The 22,536-nt window shown below is 45.4% G+C and overlaps 1 protein-coding gene across 1 annotated transcript in view; it reads left to right on the forward strand.

Annotated features, from left to right (window-relative positions):
• LOC139262932 (testican-1-like) overlaps positions 1 to 22,536 on the forward strand; it is a 782,508-nt gene that overhangs the window by 581,377 nt on the left and 178,595 nt on the right. The window contains exon 5 of the mRNA XM_070878252.1: positions 14,962 to 15,094. Within this exon, the coding sequence (XP_070734353.1) occupies positions 14,962 to 15,094 (133 nt within the window). The remainder of the gene's footprint in view (positions 1 to 14,961; positions 15,095 to 22,536) is intronic.

A 22,536-nucleotide genomic window follows, 5' to 3' on the forward strand; every position in this document is an offset into this window, starting at 1 on the left:
AAGTTGTCTTTTTTAAATACAAATTGGTCTTCTGTAGTGTTCCGTACAGAACATCAAGACCGAGTGTTATCTTAAAGTGAAGTGGGATTAGAGGCTAAGGGATAATTAGACGAGGGGGTGTACCGATCTAATTCAGTCCCCATTTTAAGGTCATAAAGTCTGTTCTTATTTTTCTATAGCATTTGATATTATTCACAGTTAAATAGCAAACCATACAGTAATTTGAGAAGAGAAGTAAAGTTAGTTTAAGCATAATGACAGAACAGGCTGAGCAGCTGGGAGATGCAACACTGAGGTGTTACAGCACCACCACTGGTGAGAAGGTGTACCTCCAGCATGACAAATTCACAAAGACAGTTTCTATTATAAATGTGGAGGGAAAACATTGACTGGCAGTGTGCACAGATATAAGATTTTTAATAAATTATATGTATTCCTTGGGGAATGCCCCTAAATCAAACAATTCTTGGCAGCAATCCAGGATATCACAAAACCATGATTAATATGGAGTCTTTGGTCCACTGCCCTGTCTGCTGAGTTTATCTCAAGGGGTTTAGGTGCTGTTCTCGATGATCAGGCTAGCCTAATTCTCACCATTGGTAGAAAGAATGTGCTCTTCCCTTCTGACTATAATCTCTGTATGGGACATATGCCAGTCAAACACACCCACTTAGAACAGATATACTTCATGGCGAACAGGAAATTCTGTTGGAAATAATGGGCAGTGGCAATGTGGGTTTTGTTCCTAATGGGTTATAAAATTGAAATGGTCCTAAAATCCATACTTAAATAAAAAAAACATTTGCACATAGGAACATGAGCAGTCCATTCAGCCCTTGAGTTGTTCACTATTCAATTGGATCACGGCTGATCTGTACCTCAACTCCATTTACCTGCCTTTGCTCCGTATCCCTTGTTACCCTTACCTAATAAAAATCTAGCATTCTCCATCTAGAAAATTTCAATTGACCCAACATTCACAGTCTTTGGGGAAAAAGAGTTCCAGATTATCATTACCCTTTCTGTGACAAAATGCTTCCTGATTTCACTCCTAGGTGGCCAAACTCTAGTTTTAAGATTATGCCCATTTGTTCAGGATTCCCCCACCAGGGGAAATAGCTTCTCTGTGTCTGCCCCATCCAATCCCTTTTGATCTTAAAGACCTTGATAAATGATGATTTTAGTTTTCTACTGTGTCTTAATTTGCTTTTCAATAATGAAATTTAGCAATAAATTTATGAATCTTATGATGACTATTATGGGCAATGATAACTAATTCATAATTACCCACTAGTTTGAAGACTGCTAAATAATTTACTCAAATTGTTTATTTTGCCATTCCCTCAACAGTCTAAACCAAGTGAATACAAACCAAGTTTATGCGACCCTTTAAGTCCTGCTTTCATTCTGCTGCATCCCCTCCAAGGCCAATGTATCTACCCCGAGGTTTGGTGCCCAATTCTGAATGCATTACTCCAGGTGGTGTCTGATTAAGATCTCTCTGTAACTGAGGCATCACTTCCTTACTTTTGTATTCCAAGCCCCGAGGGCCAATCCCAGTCCTCAATGCTTTTTTAATTACTTTTTGTACCTGTACACTTGCTTTTCATGATTTGTGTACATGGACACCTATTTCCTCTTGCTCCTTCACAGCTCCTACTCTCTCACCATTAAGAAAATATTCCAATTTGTCTTTCTTGGATCCAAAGTGGATGACCACGCACTTCCCCATACCCATATTGAACTCCATCTACCATACATTTTTCCACTCAACAGTCACACAACAATGGAATGATGTTCGTTAATTCATGTATAATTAATATTTCAGATCAATAAAATAAATGATGATTTTAGTTTTCTACTGTGTCTTAATTTGCTTTTCAATAATGAAATTTAGCAATAAATTTATGAATCTTATGACTATTATGAGCAATGATAACTAATTCATAATTACCACTAGTTTGAAGATTGCTAAATAATTTACTCAAATTGTTTATATTTTGGTCGATAATTTAGTTGGAATTATGATTATGTCATTGAATTTTTAAAAATCTGCATAATTTTTCCTTTGACTGGGGTGCAGTTACACTGCAAGTTTAGTGTCGATGTGAGGCAGTTTTAGCTGTGCACCAGTGGTAAAATTGTAAATTTGGTGTTAAGGTAGAAATTGGCATGCAATGAATCTGCATTCTGAGTGTAAAACGGGCACAAAGCACCAATTTAGCAGTGGGATGGCCCCGCGCCTAGTCTGCGCAAGTGTTGTTCCTACTGTTTAAATTTATGGGGCCCATTTTTAGGTGTCTTGGGCAGATGCTTAACACAGGCATCAGGCTCCTTGAACATGTAAATTAGGGGCCTAACGCCAGTTGAGGATCCCTTTTCGAAAATTGTTGTCGATGAGCAGAGCATGCGTTGGGCCAGCAATGACGGGTAGCTGGGAATGTTTTTTTAAAGGTTCCTGTGGAGCCTGAGGAGCAGGAATTGCTCCTCCAACGCCACAGGGTTTGCGATCGCCTCTACCTACCCTGTAAACTCACACCAGGACTTGCCTGAAGGCCAAAGCTATTTTCTAGACCCCTGACTCCAGATTCAACCTTAATTTCCACTATAACTGCAGCCTCAAGACATAGTGAAACCGCTTCATACCAACGCGACAGCTGTAGTGTGAATGCTCATTTAACGGATACAGTAGCATAGTGGTTATGTTACTAGACTAGTAATCCAGAGACCTGGAAAGATGATCCAGAGACGTGAGTTCAAATCCCACCATGGCAGCTGTGGAATTTAAATTCAGCTAATTAAATAAATCTGGAATAAAAACGCTAGTATCAGTAATGGTGATCATGAAACTATCAGATTGTCATAAAAATCCATCTGGTTCACTAATGTCCTTCATTATCTGCTGTCTGCTGTCCTTACCTGGTCTGGCCTATACGTTACCTGGTCTGGCCAATATGTGACTCCAGACCCACAGCAGTGTGATTAACTCTTAACTGCCCTTTGAAATGGCCTAGCAAATCACTCAGTTATACCAAACCGCTATGAGAAACGATACTAAGAATAAAACCGGATGGACTACCTGGCATTGACCTAGGCTTTGGACACAACAATGGCACACCCAGCCCAGTCAACACTACTATCATCTCGCCAAAATCTGGGGAATGTGCAAAAATTGGGAGAGCTGTCCCATAGACTAGTCAAGCAGCAGCCTGACATAGTCATACTCACAGCATCATACTTTTCAGCCAATGTCCCAGACTCCTCCAACACCATCCCTGGGTATGTCCTGTCCCACGGCAGGACAGACCCACCAGGGGTGGTGGCACAGTGGTATCCAGTCAGGAACGAGTGGCCCTGGGAGTCCTCAACATTGATTTTGTACCCCGAGAAGTCTCATGGCTTCAGATCAAGCCTGGGCAAGGAAACCTCCTGCTGATTACCATTTAATGCCCTCCCTCAGGTGATGAGTCAGTACTCCTCCATATTGAACACCACTTGGAAGAAGCACTGAAGGTAGCAAGGGCACAGAATGTACACTGGGTGGAGGACTTCAATGTCCATCACCAAGATTGGCTCGCTACTACCAATATTGACCGAGCTGGCTGTGTCCTGAAGGACATAGCAGCTAGACTTGGTCGGCAGGTGGTGAGAGAACCAACACCACAGAAAAACCTACTTGGCCTCGTCCTCACCAATCTACCTGTTGCAGATGCATCTCTCCATGACAGAATTGGCAGCAGTGACCACCACACAGTCATTGTGGAAAGGAAACCCCATCTTCACACTGAGGACACCCTTCATCGTGTTGTGTGGCACTACCACCGTGCTAAATGGGATACACTCAGAACAGATCTAGCAGCTCAAAACTGGGCATTTATGAGGTATTGTGGGCCATCAGCAGCAGCAAAATTTTATTCCACCACAATGTGTAATCTCATGGCCTGGCATATCCCTCATCCGACCATTACCATCAAACCAGGGACCAACCCTGGTTCAATGAGGCATGTAGAAGAGCATGCCAGGAGCAGCACCAGGCATACCTAAATATGAGGCACCAAACTGAGGAAGCTGCAAACAGGACTACATGCATGCTATCAGCAGAAGCAGCAGCATTTATGTGGCTGGTCCAGCTAAGTTTCTGGTCAATGCTATAGACAGAGCTAATCAATCCTACAGCCAATGGATCAGATCAAAGTTCTGCAGTCCTGCCACATCCAGTCATGAATGATGGTGGACAATTAAATAACTAACGGGAGGAGGAGGCTCCATGAATATCCCCTTCCTCAACGCTGGTGGAGGCCAGCACATGAGTGCAAAAGACAAGGCTGAAGCATTTGCAACCATCTTCAGCCAGAAGTGCTGAGTGGATGATTCATCTTGGCCGCCTCCTGACATCCCCACCATCACAGAAACTAGTATTTAGCCAATTCAATTCACTTCATGTGTTGTGAAGAAACAGCTGAGCGCACTGGATACAGCATAGGCTATGGGCCGCAAAAACATCCCAGCTGCCATGCTGAAGACCTGTGCTCCAGAACTAGTCGTGCCTCTAGCCAAGCTGTTCCAGTACAGCTACAATACTGGCATCTACCCGACAAAGTGGAAAACTGCCCAGGTATGTCCAGTCCACAAGAAGCAGGACAAATCATATCTGGCCAATTACAGCCCCATTAGTCCACTCTCAATCATCAGCAAAGTGATGGAAGGTGTCATCGACATTGCTATCAAGCGGCACTTGCTCACCAATAACCTGCTCACCAATGCCCAGTTTGGGTTCCGCCAGGACCACTCGGTTCCAGTCCTCATTCATCATCATCATCATCGGCAGTCCCTCGGAATCGAGGAAGACTTGCTTCCACTCTTAGCATGAGTTCTTAGGTGGCTGTACAGTCCAAAACGAGAACCAGAGTCTCTGTCACAGGTGGGACAGACAGTGGTTGAAGGGAAGGATGGGCGGGGAGCCTGGTTTGCCGCACGCTCCTTCCGCTGCCTGCGCTTGATTTCTGCATGCTCACAGCGACGATACTCAAGGAACTCAGCGCCCTCCTGGATGCACTTCCTCCACAGGGCGGTCTTTGGCCAGGGACTCCCAGGTGTCAGTGGGGATGTCACATTTTATCAGGGAGGCTTCGAGGGTGTCCTTGTAACGTTTCTGCTGCCCACCTTTGGCTCATTTGCCGTGGATGAGTTCTGAGTAGAAAGCTTGTTTTGGGAGTCTCGTGTCTGGCATGCGAACTATATGGCCTGCCCAGCGGAGCTGATCAAGTGTGGTCAGTGCTTCAATGCTGGGGATGTTGGCCTGGATGAGGTCTACTGCCTTGGTCCAAACATGGACAAAAGAGATGAATTCCAGAGGTGAGGCGAGAGTGACTACCCTTGCTATCGAGACAGCATTTGACCGAGTGTGGCATTAAGGAGCACGAGTAAAATTGAAGTCAGAAAGTTAACACGCAGGAACAGCAAGCAATTAGGAAAGCAAATGATATGTTGGCTTTGTTGTGTATGGAGAGAGAGTCAGACTGGACACTGTGAGCTCAAAGTAAAGTGTAACCTTAGTCTTTTATTGCAGGTCTCCAGAGTGCCTCTCCAACCTGTGAAGTCTCCTTAAATACCTGTGCTCCCAAGGGATTATGGGATCCCGTGGGACTCCAGAGGATGAGCCCTCTGGTAGCTGTACAGTGTAAATACAAGTCCACATATATAACAACACTCCCCCCACCCAAATTCAATAGTGTAACTATTTACAGTGTGAGTCGATCTGGGTCCCTTCTTGCCCTGATTGATCGTCTCGGTGTGAAAGCTGGTGTTGTTGAATTATTTGTTGGGCCCTCGCTGGGCTGCTGTGCAGCTGGCCTTGCTGGGCTGCCTGGTGTGTTGGGCCCTGCAGGGCTGCTGTGGATGATGGGTTCTGCTTCGTGATCAACCATGGTGCCGGTTGCCACTGGTGTATATGTTGGGGGATCAACAAAGGTAGGGTCCAAGGTGGGTTGCTCAGGATAGTCCGTGAATCTGAGTTTGATTTGGTCCAAGTGTTTCTGGTGAATGAGTCAATTTGAAAATTTGACCCAAAACACCCTGCTCCCCTCTTTGGCCACGACAGTGCCGGGAAGCTCGCGTGACATATTTGCGTTATCATAGTATGCACTTTGTTGAAGCCACCTGCTCTCTACCTGTTCATGTAGATCAGGGTGAACTAACGAGAGCCTTGTCTTAAGTGTTCTTTTCATGAGCAGTTCAGCAGGTGGGATCCCAGTGAGTGAATGGGGTCTCATGCGGTAGCTAAGCAGGACTCGGGATAGGTGAGTCTGCAATGAGCCTTCAGTTACCTTTTTCAAGCCTTGCTTGATGGTTTGCACTGTTCTCTCTGCCTGACCATTGGATGCTGGTTTAAACGGGGCAGATGTGACATGTTTGATCCCGTTACGGGTCATGAATTCTTTGAACTCAGCACTGGTAAAACATGGCCCGTTATCGCTCACCAGGATATCGGGTAAGCCGTGTGTGGCAAACATGGCCCGCAGGCTTTCAGTAGTGGCAGCGGACGTGCTAGCCGACATTATCTCAGATTCAATCCACTTGGACTACGCGTCTACAACCACAAGGAACATTTTACCCAAGAACGGGCCTGCATAGTCGACATGTACCCTAGACCAAGGTTTGGAGGGCCAAGACCATAAACTTAGCGGCGCCTTCCTGGGTACATTCTTAACTGCGAGCACGTATTACATCTGTGAACGCATGACTCTAAGTCCGCATCGATATCGGGCCACCACACGTGGGATCTGGCTATCACTTTCATCATTACGATGCCTGGGTGGGTATTGTGGAGGTCATTGATGAAGGTGTCTCTGCCCTTCTTGGGGACCACTACTCGATTGCCCCGCAGAAGGCAGTCTGCCTGGATAGACATTTCAGCTTTGCGCCCCTGGAATGGCTTTATCTCTTCTTGCATCTCCATTGGGACATTGGACCAGCTCCCGTGAAGCACACAGCGTTTGACTAGAGATAATAAGGGGTCCTGGCTCATCTAGGTTTTGATCTGGCGGGTGATTGTTCACTCTCAAATGCTTCCATAACCATGGCTAGATCTGCGGGCTGCGCCATTTCCACCCCCATGGTGGGCAATGGCAGCCTACTGAGAGCATCGGTGCAGTTTTCTGTGCCTGGACTGTGACGGATGGCGTAGTTGTATGCGGACAAAGTGAGCGCCCATTTCTGGATGCGGGCCGATGCATTGGTATTTATCCCTTTACTCTCGGAAAACAGGGATATAAGTGGCTTATGGTCGGTTTCCAATTCGCATTTTAGCCCAAACAGATATTGATGCATTCTCTTTGCCCCATAGACACACGCTAACGCTTCTTTTTCAATCATGCTGTAGGCTCTCTCAGCCTTAGACAGACTCCTGGATGCATAAGCAATTGGTTGCAGTTTCCCGAAATCATTAGCTTGTTGCAATACACACCCGACGCCATATGATGACGCATCACATGCTAGTACCAAACGCTTACATGGATCATACAACACAAGCAATTTGTTTGAGCATAACAATTTTCTCACTTTTACAAAAGCATTTTCTTGGCTTTTGCCCAAAACCCATTCGCCCCCTTTTCGTAGTAAGACAAGTAGTGGTTCTAGCAGTGTGCCGAGACCCGGTAAGAAGTTACCAAAGTAGTTCAAGAGTCCCAGAAACGACCGCGGCTCCGTCACGTTCTGTGGCCTCGGTGCGTTCTCGATTGCCGCCGTCTTCGCATTGGTGGGCCTGATGCCATCCGCCGCAATCCTCCTTCCCAAGAACTCCATTAAGGTGCCAGGAAAACGCACTTCGAGCGTTTTAACCTAAGCCCCGCGCAGTTGAGTCGACTAAGAACCTCCTCCAGGTTCTGCAGGTACTCGACTGTGTTCCGACCTGTGACCAAGATGTCATCCTGGAAGACCACGGTGTGCGGGACCAACTTCAGTAAACTTTCCATGTTTCTCTGGAATATCGCCACCACTGATTGGATTCCAAATGGGCATCTGTTATAAACAGAGACCTTTGTGCGTGTTGATGCAGGTGAGAGCCTTCGATGATTTCTCCAGTTCCTGCATCATGTAGGTGGAAGTGAGATCCAGCTTCGTGAAAGTCTATCCTCCCGCTAGCTTTGCAAAAAGCTCATCGGCTTTTCGTAGTGGGTATTGGTTCTGCAGGGAGAAACGCTTGATAGTTACTTTGTAATCGCCACAGATTCTGACGGTGCCGTCTCCCTTGAGGACTGGGACAATAGGACTGGCCCGCTCGCTGAACTCGATCGGTGAAATGATGCCCTCTCGTTGCAGCCGGGTTAGCTCGATCTCTATCATTTCTCTCATCATGTACGGTACTGCTCTTGTCTTGTGATGGATGGGTCGCGCCCCCGGAATTAGGTGGATCTGTACTTTTGCTCCTTGGAATTTCCCGATGCCTGGTTCGAACAGCGAAGGAAATTTGTTTAAGACATGGGCACACAAAGGGTCGTCAGCGAGTGATAGCGCTCAGACGCCGTCTCAGTTCCAGCATATCTTTCGCAGCCAGCTCCTGTCGAGCAGCATGGGACCATCGCCCGGTACCACCCAGAGTGGTAGCTTGTGCACCGCTCCATCGTAGGAGACCTTTATGGTAGCACTGCCGATTACAGGAATCAGTTCTTTTGTGTAAGTTCTTAGTTTCGTGTGAACTGGAGTTAAGACTGGCCTTGGGCCTTGTTGCACCACAACCTTTCGAAAATATTTTTGCCCATGATGCACTGGCTCGCCCATGTGTCCAGCTCCATTGATACCGGGAGTCCATTTAGTTCAACATTCAGCATTATCGGGGGACAATTTGTGGTGAAGGTGTGCACCCCATGTACCTCTGCCTCCTCGATCCGAGGCTCTGGTTCACTGTGATCCTCCGTGGATCTGTCCTCCTCTGCAACATAGTGGTTTGCAGGTTTAACAGGCTTTGCAGCTCACCTGCCCACTCGTTGGAGGTGTCCCATTGTTCCACAGCCCTTGCAAATGTACTCTTTGAATCGGCATGAATGGAAACGATGATCACCCCCGCAACACCAACAAGGTGTTAATGGCCTTGCATTCATCAGCCTTGATGGTGGACTCTGAGTCATCTGCTGACGTGTAGCTGCAGGTATGTGTGACCTGCCCTGTACGTTATGATTCGAAAACAACATCACTTTGTTCACAGTACTTGTAGCAGCACTTGTGTGCTGAGCGATTTGCTTCATATTGTCACTGGTGGCAATGAATGCCTGGACTATTGCTATGGCCTTACTCAAGGTTGGGGTCTCTACAGTCAAAAGTTTGTGGAAGTCTGGTTTCATGGCCAATGCCAAATACGAAAAAGTCTCTGAGCATGTGCTCCAAATGTCCTTCAAATTCGCAATGTCCTGCAAGGCGTCTTAGCTCGGCGACATAATTAGCCACTTCCTGGCCTTCAGACCTTTTGTAGGTGTAGAACCGGTACCTCGCCATCAGAACACTTTCCTTCGGGTTCAAATGCTCTCAGACCAGTGTGCACAAATCGTCGTACGATTTCTCCATGGGTTTCGCTAGAGAGAGCAGATTCTTCATGAGGCCATACGTTGGTGCCCCACAGACGGTGAGGAGGATCGTCCTTCGTTTGGCAGCGCTCTCTTCCCCATCTAGCTCGTTGGCCATGAAGTATTGGTTGAGTCGCTCCACAAAAGTTTCCCAATCATCTCCCTCCGAGAATTTCTCCAGGATGCCCACTGTTCTCTGCATCTTTGGGTTCGCTATCTGTATCTCGTCGCCAGTTGTTGTGTCTGGAAAAAGAGTCAGACTGAACACTGTGAGCTCAAAGTAAAGTGTGACCTTAGTCTTTTATTACAGGTCTCCAGAGTGCCTCTCCAACCTGTGAAGCCTCCTTAAATACCTGTGCTCCCAAGGGATTATGGGATCCCTTGGGACTCCAGGGGATGAGCCTTCTGGTGGCTGTACAGAGTAAATACAAGTCCACATATGTAACAGGCTTTTGTTACAAAGGAATTAGAATATTAGAGTAAAGAAGTCTTACTTTAATTATACAGGGCATTGGTGAGGCCACACCTGGAGTACTGTGTACAGTTCTGGTCTCCTTACCTAAGGTGAGACATAGTTCCCTTAGAGGGTGTGCAACGAAGATTCACAAGACTGGTTCCTAGGATGGGGGGATTGCCCTATGAGGGGTGATTGAGTAGACTAGGCCTATATTTGCTAGAGTTTAGAAGAATTAAGAGGTGATCTCATTTAAACGTCTAACATTGTTAAGGGGCTTGACATGCTGAGAAAATGTTTCCCCTGGCTGGGGAGTCTAGAACACGGGATCACAGACTCAGAATAAGGGGATGGCCATTTAGGACTGAGCTGAGGAGAAATTTCTTCACTCAAAGGGTTGTGAATCTTTGGAATTCTCTAACACGGAGAGCTGTGGATTCTCAGTCGTTGAGTATATTCAAGACAGAGGTCGATAAAGTTTTGGGAACTAAGGGAATTAAGAGAGATGGGGATAGTGGGGTGTTGAGGTAGATCAGCCATGACCTTGTTGAATGGCAGAGCCAGCTCGAAGGGCCTAAGGGCCTACTCCAGTTCTATTTCTTATGTTCTTATAAGGTCAGAAGTGGGGATTGCACATTGTTCAGTTCCATTCGCAACTCCTCAGATAATGAAGCAGTCCATGCCCATATGCAGCAAGACCTGGACAATATTCAGGCTGATCAGTGGCAAGTAACATTCACGCCACACAAGTGCCAGGCAATGACTATCACCAACAAGAGAGACTATCCACCTCCCCATGACATTCAACGGCATTACCATTGTCGAATCCCCACCATTAACATCCTGCGGGTCATCATTGACCAGAAACTTAACTGGACCAGCCACATAAATACTGTGGCTACAAGAGCAGGTGAGAAGCTGGCTATTCTGTGGCGAGTGTCTCACCTCCTGACTCCCTAAAGCCTTTCCACCATCTACAAGGCATAAGTCAGGAGTGTGATGGAATACTCTCCACTTGCCTGGATGAGTACAGCTCCAACAACACTCAAGAAGCTCGACACCATCCAGGACAAAGCAGCCCGCTTGATCGGCACCCCATCCACCACCTTAAACAGTCACTCCCCCCACCGTGGCTGCAGTGTGGACCGTCTACAAGATGCACTGCAGCAACTCACGGGGGCTTTTTCAACAGCACCTCCCAAACCAGCAACCTCTACCATCTAGAAGCACAAGGGCAGCAGTCGCATGGGAGCACCATCACCTGCAAGTTCCCCTCCAAGTCACACACCATCCTGACTTGGAAATATATCGGCATTCATTCATCTTCGCCAAGTCAAACTCCTGGAGCTCCCTCCCAAACAGCAATGTGGCTCACCACCACCTTCTCAAGGGCAACTCAGTGTGGCCAATAAATGCTGGCCTTATCAGTGTCACTCATGTCCCATGAATGAAGAAAATGTCAGGAACTTTTTATAACAATCTAATTTTAGTGATTAAACCAATTTGAAAACAACCAGGATTTTGTATATAAATTTTAGAACATTACAAATGTCAGTGCTTAAAATGTAACTTGAATGTGATGAAATAGTAACCTAATTAAATGCAATAGTTTGTGTGCTGCTGTAACAATGTGAAGCAAGGTAATTAATATAAATTATTAATAATGGTATAGCAACTATCAAAATAATGAAAAAGATGGTGGAAATTAAATCTGGACGAAGTTAAAATCTAATGCAAACGTGTTTGTTCTTTGGATCTGTTATTTACCATTTAAATGTAACAAATTCATGTAATGAACATTTGTACATAATAAAATAAATGTGCTTTATTGTTTTAGATAAACTTCCAAAAGGCATTTGATAAAATGCCACATAATAGGCTTGTAGCAAAGTTGAAGTCCATGGAATTAAAGGGACAGTGGCAGCATGGATACGAAATTGGCTAAGTGACAAGAAACAGAGAGTAGTGGTGAACGGTTGTTTTTCAGACTGGAGCAAGGTTTACAGTGGTGTTCCCCAGGGGTCGGTTCTACGACTACTGCTGTTCTTAATATATATTAATGGTTTGGACTTGGGTGTACAGGACTCAATTTCAAAATTTGCAGATGACACAAAACTTGGAAGGACAGTGAACAGTGAGGAGGAGAGTGATAGACTTTAAGAGGACATAGACAGGCTGGTGGAATGGGCGAACACGTGCCAGATGAAATTTAACACAGAAAAGTGTGATGTGATACATTTTGGTAGGAAGAACGAGAGGAGAGGCAATATAAACTAAAGGGTACAATTCTAAAGGGGATTCTGGAACAGAGAGACCTGGGGGTATATGTGCACGAATGTGGCAGGGCAGGTTGAGCAAGCGGTTAAAAAAGCATACGGGTCCTAGGCTTTATGAATAGAGGCATAGAGTACAACAACAGGAAGTTATGATGAACCTTTATAAAACACTGGTTCAGCCTCAACTGGAGTATTGTGTCCAATTCTGAGCACCGCACTTTAGGAAGGATGTGAAAGCCTTAGAGAGGGTGCAGAAAAGATTTACAAGAATGGTTCCAGCGATGAGGGACTTCAGTTACATGATCAGACTGGAGAAGCTGGGGTTGTTCTCCTTGGACCAGAGAAGGTTGAGAGGAAATTTGATAGAAGTATTCAAAATCATGGGGTCTAGACAAAGTAGCTGGAGAGAAACTGCTCCCATTGGCAGAAGGGTCGAGAATCAGAGGACACAGCTTTAAAGTGATTGGCAAAAGAACCAAAGGCGACATGAGGAAAATCATTTTTATGCAGCGAATTGTTAGGATCCGGAATGAGAGGGTGGTGGAGGCAGACTCAATCGTGGCTTTCAAAAGAGAATCGGATAAGTACCTGAAGGAAAAAAAATTGCAGGCCTACGGGAGAAGGGAGGGGGAGTGGGACTAGCTGAAGTACAGAGAGCCAGTGCGAGCTTGACGAGCTGAATGGCCTCTTTCTGTGCTGTAACCATTCTATGATTCTATGAAAGAAAGAATGATTTCTCATTTGTTTAAGCTTTGTGTGCAGTATGGTACAATATACTGTCATCTAATGAGTACAAGCAGCTTTGGATACTATTCATTTCACAAACTTAAGCCATATTAGTAATTTTGGTTAGTGGTCTTCCATACTCCTTTATGTTTAAGACCACTCTCTGAAGCATGCCTTTACTTTTCTTTTCCTGCGAACAGCTTTGACTATTAACCATTCACAGAGGAAAAAAGTTATTTTTAGCCGATACCGCCCCTCTCACAAACTTTAATGCTTTAAGGGAAGTGATAGCGCTTCTTTTGGTGCTGCATGTCCCTCGGAGTGCTAAAGGGGAAGTTCCCGCCAGCTGCAAATCTTTTTCGTCCAGCGATAGCCCCGCAAAAGTTATCGCTCCAAACGTCGCGCTACGCAATTTCTAGTCCGATGAGTCTAAAAGGCCAGATAGCTGAGCAACTTATCTAAAGGAGTGCAGAATCCTACTGAGCACGCTAGATTAGCTTCATCCATAAATAAACATGTTTGGTAACTGCTGGTAAGACTCCAATGTCTTTTCAAAATAGAATAAATGCTCAGAACAATGCAGACAATATTATTCCCAAACCCAAGCTTTTGCACCATGGACACCCTTCACATGAAGGGACACATTAGACTGCAACATCCAAAAGTTCAGTACTGCCAGATTTGGAGCATGATCTGCAGTGCAAGGCTGGCAAACTCCCATTCTTATTATAGGAAGCTTTATGCTAAAATTCTAAAGATTCAAATGGGAGAATAGCAAAAGCTACCAATGCTACATCCTGCATTGACATGTGGTCACTGTGATCACCAATACTGGCAGACCCTCTAGTTTCCCCTGTATGATTGCTGAAATTTTAGAAGCAAAAGATTATTTAAAAGAACAATAGTTTTGCACTAAACAGGTTCTACTTCACCAGGAATATAAAGTGATGAAGAAGAGAGCAGAGAATGGTGCAATTTGTAAATATCCACAGGCTCCGATCGTTCGGTTTATGGGTCTAATACAGTATGTACACACATTTTTAGTGATTTAATGATACCTTTTCACTACTTTGAATCTGTTCTTCCACATTGTGGTACTATAATCTCCAGAAATGGTAAAATGGAGGTTTTTAATATAATACACTTAGGGCTAGAAATTGCATAGCGCCTCGTTTGGGGCGATAGCTTTTGCGGGATTGCAAAAGTATCGGCGGGCGCTACACAATTGATTCTGACGGGAACTTCCGGGTTAGCGCTCCAAGAAGGAAGTGGAGCGCTAAATCAAGTGCTACCACATCCCTTAGAGCACTAAAGGGAGCAAGAGGGGTGGTAGCAGCAGAGCGCTGCACAATGTCCCATACAGCACTGCCGGCTTTACAGGCTCCTTCCCTCCCTTAAAGGGAAGGGCCAATGCTGCGGTCATTGGAGGCTAAGGCTGGGAATGGTCATCGACGGCACCTGCGATACGCGCAGAGCAGCCCCAAGCACTTTAAGAGTGCAGAGCTGATCGATCGCGGGTTGGAAAAAATTGAAAATACAGTACATTGAGGTCATTATTACATTTTGGCCTACCTGACCACCACTGCCTTTAATTAGCATTCCCCAAGCGGCCAGCCAAAGTCACAACACCTCCTGCAGCTGCTGTTGTTGATCCCCGGCGATGCTGCAAGGGGCGGAAGGGAATTTTACATCTGCGACGATAACGGGGCGCTGCGCACCGGATGACATCATAATCTCCTGGGCGCAAGAGATCAAGGCGGTAAGTTTTAGTGCAAGCACTAATCCACCATGGAATTTCGTGGGCGTCGGTGATTTCGCCGCGCCGGTCGGTAAGCACTTAGTGATCCATTGTCGCCCTCCGGAGGCACTAATGGGAGGCACAAAGGAGGCCAATTTCTCCCCCATAGGGTTTGTCACTTTGTATGATCAACTGAATTTTGCTTTGCAGTGTCAGACAGAAAAAGGACAGTCATCTTCATAAACAACGAGTCGGAGCAGCCAATTTGGTCAAATGCAAGCCTTGTGCAGTGGTGCACCCCAGTTCTGTCTGCGGATCTGATGGCCACACTTACTCCTCGAAGGTAAAGCACTTTTGATTACTGCAGCAGTCAAGACATTGTTAATCATATGATGTACTTCTTCATACTTGCATTTTGGATGTAATAATTTTAAAACATAGTATACAGAAGATTCCTGTAGTATATTAATTGTTTGAGAGGGTGAAAAATCAGTTCTGTTAAAAAATAAAAACCATAAACCTCCTAAAAGAAAACATCTGGCGTACAGTTCAGGAGAAAAACTAAAAGATACACAAAACTGTGAATATGGAAGATAGATGGAATTATAGAAACCTCAAATTCTTCATCACCTATGGGAATTTATTAATCTTTCTCCAACAGCAGCCTGTTTAAAAGTAGCAACAATATGCTCATTTTTTAAAGTGAACATCAAAATGCGTTAAGGATGCCAATTTAGGATTATTTAATTCATGGGGTTTTGTAATAAGCATTTTTTATGTATTGGCAAGGAATTCCATTTAACCAGTAATCTGCGACTTTAATTGGACAGGTCCAGCTTTGCAGATAGTAAGGAGTGTTATTATAGAATATTGGCTTCAAAGAAGCTTATACAAATAGATTATTAGTTTTATATTTGCACAGAAAACAATATTTTATTATGCTATTTTAATGGCCTCCCTCAACACCAAGCATCCATTTGGAACTTCAGTTTATAAAATGTATTAGATCATTTGATATATGAATATTTTATGTGGTGTAGAGTCTGTTGTATTGTGTTTTATTGCATCGGAATTATTTATGTAAAGCACATAAAATCATACAGCAACCTACAGAATCTCTGAATAGAATATAGGATATTTTGTAAATAAAGATCTCCATTTACTTTACTTTGAAGTGCTATAAATGAACCAGGCCTGCACTATATAATGCATGAACACTTAGGTTCTGCAGTTTAACACACATTATTTTCTGGGATGATTAGTTTGGTTTTATTGCTGTGACATTTTGGCAAGCTATCAGTGTTCTGCATGTTGTTTCATTATATGGCATCGTTGTTTTCAATATCTAATGAGAGTTTAAATGTTTATAGGTCCTGCATTATTGATAGCTTTGTTTCCAAAATACATTATTTGTTTTCTACCTGATTTTGCCCGAAGGATTTTTACTTAAGTTCAACAGTTTTATTGAAGATGAGTCTTATGAGTTGCATATACTTTATTTTTGTGTAATATTTTATATATTTTAGCATAACAAAGACATGCCCCGTGGACATGTTTCTTAAACATTTCCAAATTTTTAGCCATTTGTCCACCAAATATTGATGTCAATCAAGGCCCTTTGGCCACTTTGATTGTTTTTTTATATCTTTGTTATGCTGTTTGCTTGGAAGAATTTTTAGGCACAAAGAACCATGCAAAGATATTCCTTTCATCTTTGTCTGAACATGTAGCCAGTTACAGTGTATAATAAACTTACGTTTACTTGCTGACTGCTCCTCTTGGAAAAGATCCATAGTTTTACAATCTGGTATTGAGATTGATACTGAGGTGGAGCCAAGAAATTCAACATCCTGCCAAGGTATTTCTATCTGAAATCATTTGTATTTCTACTTCACAAGTGATATACTGTAGCCGTCCTAAGGGTCTCACAACACTTATGTAATGTATGTACATAAGGTCTGCTCACCGACAGGGGGCACTACTGTTGGAGGTCCTCGGGTCATAGGTACACTTGTGCTGGGCCCGGTATATAACTTGAACTTCATCTTTGTATCTTCACTTCTGGAAGCCATTAAAGATGGACCAGGTTACACCTAGTCGCTGGCTCACAGTACGAAGTTCATTGTATCATTTCATACACCACAACTGGCAACGAGGCAAATACGAACCCACGCAAAAGTGTGGCGAGCACAACACGATCGAGTACTGTTGGAATTCTCGAGAGATTCAATGAGGGAGAGGATTATGGAGATTTCACAGATCGTCTTGACCAGTATTTCGTGGCAAAAGACCTAAACAAAGACAAGGATGCAGAGAAGCGCAGGGCAGTTCTTCTCACCGTCTGTGGCCCCACGATCCACTCATCAAGAATCTGCTCTCACCCACTCTTCCCACAGAAAAGGATTACAAAGAACTGTGTGCTCCAGTTCGGGAACACCTTAAACCCACGGAAGGAATCCTCATAGCCAGATATCGCTTCGATACACACGTTCGTCCAGAAGGTCAGGAAGTAGTGGCATTTGTTGCCGGTCTGAGATATTTTGCAGGACCTTGCAAATTTGGGCCTGCGTTGGAAGACATGCTTTGTGACTTTTTCGCAATTGGGGTCAACCACGAGACGATCTTAAGTAAGCTGCTGGCTGTGGAGACGCTGGACCTCAGCAAGGTCATCACCATTGCCCAGGCTTGCATATCCACGCAAAAAAGCACAAAGCAGATATCGTGACAAAACAAGAACTCCACGGCATTCACTGTGTACAAAATTTTATCGATGGCCGGCAGAGCCTCACATGGCAGGGCCTACTTGACTGTGTCTGCAAGACCGGGAGCCGCTCAAAGTTCGCCATCGAAGGCCTACTCAACTGCATATGCGAGAACGGGAGCCGCTCAAAGCCCGCCATCGGGCACTAATCCGAGCTCAATGTGTTGGCGTTGCGGGGACAATCACCGACTCCATCAGTGCCGCTTCAGGCAGTATGTATGCAGAGGGTGTGCGCAGACGGGGCATCTTCAGCGGATGTGTCCACAGCAGAGCAAGCGAGCTGTGACACACCACGTGGATGATGATCAATTCAGCATGGATCTGGCGATGCAGCCCGAGGCATTTGAGAGCTCCGAGGAGGAAGTGTATAGCATACGTGCGTTCCTGACAAAGAGCTAACCGATAATGATGGAGGTAAAATTAAACGGCGTGCCGGTATCCATGGAATTAGACACGGGTGCAAGTCAATTGATAATGAGCCAGAGGACTTTTTAAAAGCTGTGGGAGACCAAGGCAGAGAGACCCAAGCAGAGTCCGATAAATGCGAAGTTGTGTACCTGCACCAAAGAGCTCATACCAGTGATCGGTAGTGCAGCAGTAACAGTGTCATACGAGGGAGTGGTTCATGATCTATCATTATGGATTATCCCGGGCAACGGCCCATCGTTATTCGGCAGGAGTTGGCTCGAGAAAATAAAATGGAAATGGTACGATATCAAAGCTTTGTCATCAGCGGATGATGATTTGTGTGCTCAAGTGCTGAGCAAATTTCCCTCACTGTTTGAACCGGGAATTGGCAGCTTCAAGGGAGCCAAGGTACAGATTCACCTAGGCCCAGATGCAAGGCCCATCCATCACAAAGCCAGGGCAGTCCCGTAGATGATGAGAGAAATGGACGAGCTCGAATTGGACAGGCTACAACACGAGGGGGTCATCTCACCGGTCGAATTTAATGAATGGCCAGCCCCATTGTTCCGGTGTTAAAGAGCGATGGCACGGTCAGGATTTGTGGAGACTACAAGATCACGATCAACCAAGTTTTGAAACAAGGTCAGTACCCGCTACCGAACACTGATGACCTGTTTGCAACGCTAGCCAGGGGAAAAACGTTCACCAATTGGATCTAACATCGGCCTACATGACACAGGAACTGGTTGAATCATCAAAGAAACTTACGTGCATCAACACGCACAAAGGACTGCTTATTTACAACAGGTGCCCTTTTGGCATTCGTTTGGCAGCAGCCATATTTCAGAGAAACATGGAGAACCTATTGAAATCCATCCCCAGGACCGTGGTATTCCAAGACAACATCCTAGTCACAGGTCATGACACCGCCGAGCACCTGCACAATCTGGAAGAGGTTCTGCGTCGTCTGGACAAAGTGGGACTCAGGCTGAAACGTTCAAAGTGCGTTTTCATGGTACCAGAGGTCAAATTCCTTGGATGAAAGATTGCTGCAAATGAAATCAGGCCTACAGACTTGAAAACAGAGGCCAGCATAAATGTGCCCAGGCCACAGAATGTGACGGAGCTGCGTTGGTTCTTGGGTCTTCTCAACTACTTTGGTAACTTCTTACCGAAATTGAGCACAGTATTAGAGCCTTTGCACAAGCTGCTCAGGAAAGGAGCTGGGTGTGGGGTGAACTTAAAGGCAGAGCCTTTGAGAAGGCTAGAAATCTGTTGTGTTCCCACAAGCTACTGGTACTGTATGACCCATGCAAGCATCTAGTTTTGACCTGTGATGCGTCGTCCTATGGGGTCGGCTGCGTACTCCAGCAAGCCAATGAGTCAGGCAAACTACAACCAGCCATCTCAAAGCCTGTACAAGGCGGAAAGAGCCCACGGCATGGTAGAGAAAGAGGCTTTAGCATGTGTTTATGGGGTAAAAAAAATGCACCAGTACCTGTTTGGGCTTCGCTTCGAGCTGGAAACCGATCACAAGCCGCTTATATCGTTGTTCTCGGAACACAAAAATATCAATACCAACACGTCGTCCCGCAGCCAAAGGTGGGCGCTGACATTATCTGCCTATGATTATGTCATTCGCCATAGACCAGGCACCGACAACTGTGCTGATGCATTGAGCCGGTTACCGTTGCCCACACCGGAGGTGGAAACGCCAATGCCCACAGAGCTACTCATGGTCGTGGATGCCTTTGAGAGAGAAGGGTCACCTTTCACAGCTCAACAAGTTAAGACCTGGACCAGCCAGGATCCGACCCTATCGGTTGTAAAACGTTGTGTTCTTAACGGGGACTGGTCGACCATCCCCAAGGAAATGGGTGATGAAACCAAACCGCACAGCCATCGCAAAAATGAACTTTCCATCCAGTCTGACTGTTTACTGTGGGGTAATCGTGTTGCAATTCCCAAGAAAGGCAGGGCGAGATTTGTACGGGAATTACGTAGTACACATCCCGGTATTGTCATGATGAAGGCCATCGCCAGGTCCCATGTTTGATGGCCTGACATTGACTCGGACTTAGAGTCATGCATGCATCAGTGCAGCACTTGCATGCAATTAAGCAATGCCCCAAAGGAAGCTCCGCTCAGTCTGTAGTCATGGCCATCCAAACCATGGTCTAGAATCCACATCGACTTTGCGGGCCCCTTCCTTGGTAAATGTTTTTTGTGGTGGTGGATGCATACTCCAAATGGATAGAATGTGTGATCATGTCATCCAGCACTTCCATTGCCACCATTGAGAACCTGAGAGGCATGTTTGCCACACATGGTCTGCCAGACATCATTGTCAGTGACAACGGACCGTGTTTCACGAGCCTGGAGTTTCAAGAGTTCATGAAACGCAACGGCATAAAACACGTGAGGTCAGCCCCGTTCAAACCCGCGTCAATGGTCAAGCGGAGTGGGCAGTTCAAACCATCAAGCAGAGTCTGAAACGCATAACTCACGGTTCCTTGCAGACACGCCTGTCACACATACTGCTCAGTTAAAGGACAAGGCCACACACGCTCATCGGGGTCCCGCCTGCAGAACTATTGATGAAGAGAGGCCTCAAAACCAGGCTCTCTCTAGTCCATCCTGACCTTAAAGATCATGTCGAAACCCGACGTCAACACCAGCAGTGGTATCACCACCGCGCCGCAGTGTCATGCGACATATCTGTAAATGACCCAGTGTATGTACTTAACCATGGTCAAGGGCCCGAGTGGCTCCCGGGCAATGTTACAGATAAGGAGGGTAACTGGGTGTATATGGTTAAGCTCAAGAATGGGGAGATGTGCAGGAAACATATTGATCAAATTAAGCTAAGACACACTGACGAACCGGAACAGTTGAAAGAAGACACCGCGAGCTTAGACGACCAACCAACTCACATCCAGCCATCAGAAGAAGCCACTGTGGTCAATGCCCAGCCCCACGTCATGAGAGACTCAGAAAGCACTGGGATTGTACTACGGTCAACCAGAGAGCGAAGAGCTCCGGATGGTCTGAACTTGTAATATAGACTTGTGCCAAGAACTGGGAGGGAATGATGTTATGTAGGTACATAAGGTCTGCCCACCAACAAGGGGCACTACTGTCGGAGGTCCTAAGGTTATAGGTACACTCGTGCTGGGCCTGGTATATAACTTGAACTTCACCTTTGTATCTTCACTTCTGGAAGCCATTAAAGACTGACCAGGTTACACCTGGTCACTGGCTCACAGTATGGAGTTCATTGCATCATTTCATACACCACAATTTAGTTTTAACATGTTCCAGGAACTAATTCAAAAGTTATACTGTCACTTCACAAATGTGGCAGCACAACTGTACCCTGAAACACCAAACCTTTCCTCTTTAGTTGTGTAAAAAGTCATGTAGTGCTATCACGTGTAGGGATTTCCATATTTTGTACTGTTTCTGGCCCACACATGGTAATGGGGAAACATTCTAATTTTTCCTCAAATCAATGGGATTTTCAGAATGCAGCACATCTTTGAGTCTAAATTATAAAAGTGCCAAACATGGTGGTTAGGCAGACTGAATAACGTAATGTATGTGACACACGCCTTTCGTCTCTTACCCAGTCTACACTGATGAAAGACTCTTTATTGGCGGTAAGGATCCCATGTGAAATTAGTGTGGGCAGTCTTGATGTAGTTCCTGTTAATAATTCGTCCACAGCACAAAAATCTCACTAATTCAGGATTAACTTGGCATGAAGTTTTTAATCTCACTCGGAGAGGCCATAGAAGGAGAGGCCAGCATGGGAAATGGGAAAAATATCAGTATTGTTCTTTGTTTGGAGCTGAGGCACATTGTTGCAGCAGAGTTAAGAGAGCATTTCTCGCTGCCTAGATATGCTGTGCTTGACCTTGAAGTACTTGATGATGACATTAGTGGGGAAAAGTTTGTGCACGCTAACAGAATTGCCAGTGTCACCGGCAACTCGAATTAACAGTGTTGAAGATGGCCGCAGCGCTAATGTTGAAAAATTGGCTCTGGAGGTTGGGGATGTGGAACTTACTGTGCAACACCCTCCTGGTGGCGTTAATGGAGGCCTCCGACCCGAAGTTCCCATCCACAGTCGGCGTTGCTTCTTCTTACAGCCTCTGGGAGCAAGGCTGTAGAGTTTGCAGGGCATTGTGGGCAATTGAGGGGGCTATGAATTAAAGGAGTACTGCTTTCAAAGCTAATAAAAATGAAAATCAAGTGGATAAAATGCATTTTTAGCCCTTACTGCCTTTTAAGATAAACATAAACATAAAAAATAATTCTCAAATGACAGTCTTAGGTGTAAGACAAGGTGACTTGTCTTACACACCTAACAAAATGGTAAAGGTGCTTCAGCACTAACACAAGTGGCTCAGCAAGCCAGGGATGGGGCAACCATGGTCTCGCTCGCTGCACTCCAGCTTTATGCGGAGGGTCAACACTGCAAGAGAGGTCCTCTACCCACAGGAGCCAGGAGGCCCTCCAGAAAGAATGATGTGGGACCAGATCACTGAGGCCATCATTGCCAGCAGTGTCGCCTCCACCACCAGGCTCCAGTGCCTAAAGAAGCTTCATGACCT

Source organism: Pristiophorus japonicus, chromosome 4, assembly GCF_044704955.1.
Source record: "Pristiophorus japonicus isolate sPriJap1 chromosome 4, sPriJap1.hap1, whole genome shotgun sequence".
Lineage (NCBI taxonomy): Eukaryota > Metazoa > Chordata > Chondrichthyes > Pristiophoridae > Pristiophorus > Pristiophorus japonicus.